This window comes from Penaeus chinensis, chromosome 18 (genome assembly GCF_019202785.1).
Source record: "Penaeus chinensis breed Huanghai No. 1 chromosome 18, ASM1920278v2, whole genome shotgun sequence".
Lineage (NCBI taxonomy): Eukaryota > Metazoa > Arthropoda > Malacostraca > Decapoda > Penaeidae > Penaeus > Penaeus chinensis.
Window position 1 is genome coordinate 14,427,600 of NC_061836.1, and position 7,500 is coordinate 14,435,099.

Below are 7,500 nucleotides of genomic sequence, written 5' to 3' on the forward strand. Positions count from 1 at the left end.
GTTTGATGAGGAAGAGTGGCCATTAAGGGATGTAATATTTGTTGAAGACACGAGACCAGTACCAATTGGAGAAGTGCTGGCAGTTGATGGCAACCAGGTAATATATATATATATATATATATATATATATATATATATATATATATATATATATTTTATTTTATTTTATTTTATTTTTTTCTGTATGAATTGATAGACTGGTATCCAAATCAGTGATATAGAGGGTTATATAATTATGCTAGTTAAACATTGATAAATGATGTGTATTAAAATGTCAATTTCTTATTTAAGCAACCATTTTTAAATTGAAGTAAACACCTAACCCATATGTTCTGTTGTAGGTGGTGGTTGTGCCACAGACAAAAGAAGGCAAGGGCAACCTGCGTGTCATTCACCGGGACCAGCTGCAGGTTATCCGTGCAGGTGGCAACCCTCGTGTTCCAGATTGTTACCAGAAGACACCCAAACGCATTCCCGTCAGTGAGCAGGGCCAGATTCTCACTGTGGCTGTGGATGGCAGAGGTAAGTTTTTGTCTATCTATTAGTTTTGTATCCCCCCTGCCCCCTTTCTTGTTTACTTCTTCTCTACAGTCAGCCCCTTACTTCACAAGATTTTTTGATTTGACCATCTGTGAGGTTTTTTGTTATATTTAAAAATTATGTAAATGATCAAAAGTTCAAGAAAGAAGATATTAAAGGTAAAAAGGACTTGAGAAAATAATGACAAGAAAATAAAGAGGTGTGGGTAGTAGGTCTGAAGAAGAGCAGCAGTTTCAAGGAAAGAATATCTCTCTGCAAAATAATTGTAGTTATATGAAAATGTAGTTAGATGAAAAGAGTTTTAGGGTAGCCTGATAGTACCACTGATATTTACAGCTCAATTCTATCAAGGCTGACTATAATCTGTGGTAATCATTGTCACAGACTGAATTTTGTGTCTTTAACCCAATGCCGACGGGCATGATGTGTACGTATGTGCTATGCCCACTGTGAGTTACTTGTTTGATTGTTTTTACACATAGATCCCAAGTCACCAATGAGCCAATTATGAGTACTGCCTGTCTCGTCCGTTTACCCTTTTCTTTTATTTAATATTTTACGTTATATCATTTTGTTGTTTCTAATGTTTATAACATTATAGTAATTGTAATGTTCACAATAAAGATAACACCATCGATATTTGTAGCACTAGTAAAAAATACATTTTTCCTGCCAATTCAAATCATCTAAGGTCACAAGGTCTAATAATTGACTCCTTTGTGGCTAAGCACTAGCAGAGCCATCTATGTGCAGAGAGAGACATTTTACAAAAATATAGGAAATGAACACAACATTTTCCCCATTTTTTATTCATTTTCCCTGGCGGCATTGGGTTAAATTGAGTGTTTCTTTACATATACAGTTATCTCATTTTTATGTCAAGATTATAACTGTTATTTATTTATATTTTTTCAATCCCCAGGCATTCACGCCATTGTCAGGAATGGCAGCCGCTTGACATATGTCATATACAATCTCAGCTCTGGGAAATCGGAGCAGGAATGTGTATTTCCAACTGAAAGTACAGCATTCATGGGATCAGAACCATCTGCTATATCACTTACCATTAATGGAGAGGTTTGTTGAGATGAGAATGTTTTCCTTGGATGTTAGTTGAAAGATGAGCATTATTTTTGTATTTCATTTAGATGTATTGATTGAAATTCCTGTCTGTTGTTGAGGTGTTATACAAAAATATGAAGGTATTATTATAATCATGTACAGTATTGGATATTCAATAATACAGAAGTAATAAAATTTTCAGAGTGAAAACGTCGGTGTGCTGCGTGATGGTAATAGTACTATCTACCCTCTGAGCAAAGACTGTGTAGACTCTATCAAGGACCCTCACTGGCCTGATCTACCTCCGGTCTCATGCTTAGGTGTAGCCACACATTTCTTGCATGGGGCTGGTGCTCACCAGAAGAACCATGTTGCATTACTGGTGCTGGCACTCAAGACACAAACTCTGATGCCAAAAATCCTGCGATGTGATCCAGAAGGTGTTAGGCAGGTCTTGGCTGTTATTGAAAGTGACAATGGAGGTAATATAAATTTATATTTATGGTAGTATTACTTAGAGTTTTGAAGTATTACTATTATTGAATTGAAGTATTACTATTATTGAAAGTTATTGGATAGAATTTCATGCCTTATAAAATTGTAGAGGTAAATTTTAACACCTTATCAAGTTGTAAGTTAAAGGATATCATGTATTTAGGTTTAATCCAAACTTTTCTTTATCACTAGCTGGTATGACGAGTTTAACAACAGAGGGAATAGTAGAAGAAAAGTGTGATGGAAACCGTAACATCCTGCATGCATGTATATCTACTTGCTGTCCAGTTACGAGCAAAGAGACGGAAGGGGAATCTGTATTAGAGAAAGATCCTATTTTGGGTAGCTTTGCTTGGCCACCCAGCTCATCTGACACCCTCAGTGACACAGCTAGTGCAGCAGGGCCAGAGGATGACCTCATGACCCCATCTTCCTCCAAAACCACACCAGGGCCAAGCATGCCCAACATAGGAACATCAGACCCTGCAGAGCGTAAATCTTATTCTCTTACTATCCTGAGAACTATCTGTGACAGCCCTGCACTAACGCCACACTTGAGGAACCTGCTCATTGCTCGTGACTCAAATGGCTTTACTCCCTTCATGCTGGCTGTCTCTGGTCGGGCATATCAGGCAGCCCTCATCCTTTTTGATGTCATTCACAGGGTGGCCCATGATAGTGCTCTTGATGCAGAGAGTGAAAGACGTGCTGTCATGCAAATGATATTCCCAAGGGGCAGTAACCCAGATGACTCACCACTTCATGTCCTGTGCTATAATGACACCTGCTCTTTCACTTGGACAGGAGCAGAGCATATTAATCAAGATATATTTGAGTGTCGCACCTGTGGCCTTGTTGGCTCCTTGTGTTGCTGTACAGAATGTGCAAGAGTATGCCACAAAGGGCATGACTGTAAGCTCAAGAAAACTTCACCAACAGCTTATTGTGATTGCTGGGAAAAGTGTAAATGCAAAGCACTGAAGTCTGGCCATCAGACTGCACGTTTTGACCTGTTGTCAAGGCTCATCACAGAGACAGATTTAGTGAACATATCCAATGGTAGGGGGGAAAACCTTCTCCTGTTCTTGGTACAAACTGTTGGACGGCAGGTCACTGAACAGAGGCAGTGGTCAAAGTTAGTACATTGTTGACTTCTTCTTGTTTGTAAATTGGTAAAATGATATAACAAATCTGCCAAACACTAGCTACATAATTGATTTATATTATAAATAGATTGTTATCAAATTTAAATTAAATCATGGTTTGTTTCAGGTGTCGTTCGTCGTCATCATCATCTACTCGTAAGAATACCCTGTCAGATGTAGTCAATATGGAGGTACCTGACCATGATTTAGAACCACCCAAGTTCAGCCGAAGAGCACTTGAACGTTTGCTGAATGATTGGGCAGCTGTGAGAGCCATGATCATGACAGGTCATAAGGAAGAAAGTCCTCCTTCTTCTGCATCTACTGATGACATTAATTTCATGCAGTTTCAAGGTCATACAACCCACCTGGACAAATTTACCTATTGCTTGCTTGTTAAGTTAGTAACTCAGGTAAGTTAAAACTAATTGCGTAACTGCTGGAAATCTGACATACTGTATAAACTTTGTGAAAATGTTTGTGGTGACTTCTATTTCCTTTTTAGAACCACCCAAGTTCAGCCGAAGAGCACTTGTTCAGCTGTTATGAATCCCTTTTCCAGGTTGAGCATAGGAATCTCAAGCTAAAGCACCTAATTAATAGTGACGATGATGAGCGAAAGATGATTGCTGACACAATGGTGACTGCTCTCATCAACACGTTGATCAGAGAGCTCCACAATGACACGATTCCTGGAAGAAAGCAGGAAGCAGAAAAGGTGAAATAAGAGACTTCTTATACTGAAAAATACAGAAGAGATCTGTCTGAAAAAATTGTCAATTACTATTTCTTTTTTTTGTTGCTCTATGTCAAAGTCACTTCATATATCTTTTCAGGTTGCCAGGAGGTTTATTGCATCAGTGGTTAGGATCTTTGTTATTTTAGCCATTGAAATGATGCCTAATGCCGGAAAAAAGAAGCCAGGCAGCTCCTACACGCAGTCCCTTGCTAAATGTATCAAAGTAAGAATTACCAAGTGTTTCTTGTGTGTTTGAGATTTTATTAAATTGATTTTTCATAATGTTATGGAGATGATTGTGTGGTTTTCTTCCTATGTTATTGTTGGGTTGCCATGGAAGCACTACGTATTTGATATAATATATCTAGGTTTCTCCTAATTATGAAATACCTTTGACACAGGTATTTGAGTCCATCATTCCAGTAGCTGTGACAGAGCTGTGTGATGCTGCAGATGCCCTTATGTTGCCAGTACGCCTAAACTATGTCAAGCCCACTGCACCATTTCCACTTACATCAACCCATGTGGATGGCAATCATGGCTGCAAGGTATTTAGAAAATATGTGTACCAAATGCTGAAACTCTGAATTGTGTAATTGTAGTAGGATGGAATATCAAAGTATCTGTTACATTGTGGTCTTTCCCAATTAACAATGCCTCTATGACAGGAGATGTTTGAAGTGGAACCCCTTCAGTGGCAGCAGCACAGAATGGGTGGTGAACCATTATCCTCAGCTGGAGGAAGTAGTGTGTCCAGAGGAGCTGTTGGAAGTGGTGGAGGAGAAGAGGAGGAGGAAGCTGGGGAGGAAGAAGTAGCTCCACTCCCTGGCCCAGCCCCAGGGACAAGACCAAGGAGGGCTCGACCAGATCACATTCTCCCTCCACAGGTGGATGACCATGATAATGAAGGTGAGGGGTTGTTTCTTGCTTTTTCTCTTTTTTCTTTTTTCTTTTAGTTGAATGTGCAGTATTTAACCATTTACAAGAAAAAAATTCTCCTTTGTTTATATTGTTATTGACATTAGCTTTTTTCATGGATATATATATATATATATATATATATATATTTTTTTTTTTTTTTTTTTTTTTTTTTTTTTTTTTTTACATACGCTGGTTGTAATTATACTTTTGTTTGCGTAGGGGGAAGTGAACGTGATGATGCTAATGAGCGTTCAGAACAAGAAGGAGATGGAGGAGCAGAAGTGGAGGGTGGAGAATCAGACATGGAATTGGACTTGTTAGCAGAGTCAGATAGTGATAGTGATGACAACCAGTCTGCTGTAGATAATACATCAACTCAGCGATCAGTGCAGACTGGTGCAACTGCTGGGAGTGATGGGGAAGATGATTCTGGTGAGTCCTCTCCAGGTGAAGATGAAGATGATGAGAGTGAAGCAGCTGAAACTGATGAATTTGATTCTGGTGAACTCTTCTCTGATGAGCAGTTAGAGAGGCGAGTTAACACTTCTTCTACTGCTCGTAATATTGCACCTCACAATCTGCAGTGGGCTGTGAGGAATCCCCGTGATAGTACCTCACGTTCTGGAGGAACAACTGGAGGCCCCACAGCCACAGGTACCTCCAACCCTACCTCTAGTGGCTTAATATACATTGATCCAACTTCACTCAGGCATGGACCTACATCCACATCAACAGTTACACCATCCTCCCATGAGCCTGTTAGTCTGGCTACAACTAACAATACTCTCGCAAGGGCTTTTACAATTGTGATTAGGCAGATGAGCTCTCTTTTGAGTTTGGCCTGTGATGTGGTAAGAGATGGAGGCCTCACCTCGAGAGGTCCTGCTGGAAGTGGAGGTGGTGTTCCTGGCAGCAGCAGCAGTGCCACTGCCACGACCCAGATGTGCCTGACACCCACCATTATTGCAGCTCTTCTTAAGCAGGTTGATGCTCGTCTTCGTCCCACTTGGGATTGGCTGATGAGCCTCATGGATTCAACAGAGTCACAGCTAAGGTGAGGATCAAAAGATATATGTAGTTTTTCTCTTTTCAGATTGTTCTGTTTTTATTGAAATAAATATCACATTAATTTTGATATAGAATTAGTAGAGGCTGTAAGTTTCATTAATGACCAGGTCTTGTTATTTGGTTACCCCTTTCACAGATTTGGAAGAGAATTGAACCAACTCATTGAAGGAAGTGGAAGCAGCACAACACCAACAGCACCACCAGCAGGAGTGTCTCAGACACGCCCCCGTGAAAGAAGTGCGGGAAGAACTGGCCTTCCTTTCATACGAGATCCAATGATTAGCCCACTTTCAAGGTACCAGAGTGCCAGGCGTGGAGCAAGAACCACCAATACTACAGCTGATCCACAGAATGCTCGAAGGGATACACTCTCTTATGTGGTCTCTCTCCTTCGAGCCCATAAGAACGAACACTGTGACACACTACCAGATATTGATGTTGGATCTCTGAAACATATTGGTAAGATACTGTCATAACGCATTATCTTTAAAAGAGTTCACTTTATATTTTAAAAGTAAGATTGAGTGTAATAAATTGTTGAGACTACTTATTTGTTCCATTAACAGTGGTTATGAATCTAACTTATTTAGTTTTGAAATATTTCCTGAACCTCTTTGCCAAAAATATAATTCATATATAGAAGATTATTACATAACAGATATAGTATTGTCTTGTAAGAATGAATTTTTATCTCCCACACAGCATATGTATTTGACGCTCTTATAAGCTACTTGCGGTGCTGTGAAACAGACAGCAGTGCTCATATAGACTCTGGTGGGGCTGAGTGTACAGGTTTTTCTTGGGAACGGGATGAGAATGAAAACGAGGATGACATGGATGATCTGCCATCAGTCACCCCTTCAGCTGGTGATAGTGAGTCAGCTGATGAGGATTCAAATCTTTCCAATTCTAGAGGACGAAAACATACATTCTTCCAGGTACACACAGTCAAGCTTTTTCATTATTATTGCTGTTATAAATCACTTTTATTTAAGTTTTGAACTCAGATATATTTGTCGAAAGTTAATGAGATAAAATGACATAGAAGTCATTTCTTGCAGGGAATATAAATTGAATATCTTTGTGATTTCAGAGATCACAGTCGACACTTTGCTTGGGATCAGTGGGTGCAGATGTATTTAGCAGTCCTTTACAAGAAGCTTTGCCTCTTGCTGATAAACCTCACTTACTTCAGCCAAATGCTCGGAGAGAAGAACTGTTTGGCATTCCTCGAACACATACTCACAATACAAGTGAGTTCTATGAACAAGTTTGCCTTGTTATATTTTGTTATTGTTTTTTAATATTGTTACATTGCTTTATTTGTATTTTCGAAATATATAAAAACTTACTTAATAAGAGAGAGGCGAGTTCTAGTCACTTTGTTTATAACGAATGATAACCTGTCTGGTGTAGCTAATTTATATTGGTTTTTTAGGTAGTTGTCTATAAGTATTAAATGAATTTTTTTCTTTCATTCAGGTCAAGGGACAAGAATTCCCCTGGACACTCCATTGTCGAGATTGGGTG

The 7,500-nt window shown here is 39.2% G+C and overlaps 1 protein-coding gene across 7 annotated transcripts in view; it reads left to right on the top strand.

Annotated features, from left to right (window-relative positions):
• The window catches only part of LOC125034787 (E3 ubiquitin-protein ligase hyd-like), a 34,510-nt gene that overhangs the window by 12,255 nt on the left and 14,755 nt on the right, over positions 1-7,500 (top strand). For 5 of the 7 annotated variants that reach the window (XM_047626757.1, XM_047626760.1, XM_047626754.1 and 2 more), the window contains exons 12-26: positions 1-97; positions 342-522; positions 1,463-1,617; positions 1,805-2,084; positions 2,290-3,232; positions 3,370-3,655; positions 3,805-3,960; positions 4,079-4,204; positions 4,383-4,529; positions 4,650-4,890; positions 5,122-5,956; positions 6,107-6,429; positions 6,673-6,908; positions 7,064-7,223; positions 7,453-7,500. The exon at positions 1-97 is cut by the window's left edge and continues 67 nt beyond it; the exon at positions 7,453-7,500 is cut by the window's right edge and continues 143 nt beyond it. In XM_047626757.1, the coding sequence (XP_047482713.1) occupies positions 1-97; positions 342-522; positions 1,463-1,617; positions 1,805-2,084; positions 2,290-3,232; positions 3,370-3,655; positions 3,805-3,960; positions 4,079-4,204; positions 4,383-4,529; positions 4,650-4,890; positions 5,122-5,956; positions 6,107-6,429; positions 6,673-6,908; positions 7,064-7,223; positions 7,453-7,500 (4,214 nt within the window). The remainder of the gene's footprint in view (positions 98-341; positions 523-1,462; positions 1,618-1,804; positions 2,085-2,289; positions 3,233-3,369; positions 3,656-3,804; positions 3,961-4,078; positions 4,205-4,382; positions 4,530-4,649; positions 4,891-5,121; positions 5,957-6,106; positions 6,430-6,672; positions 6,909-7,063; positions 7,224-7,452) is intronic. The other 2 variants (XM_047626759.1, XM_047626756.1) reach the window with 2 other exon arrangements.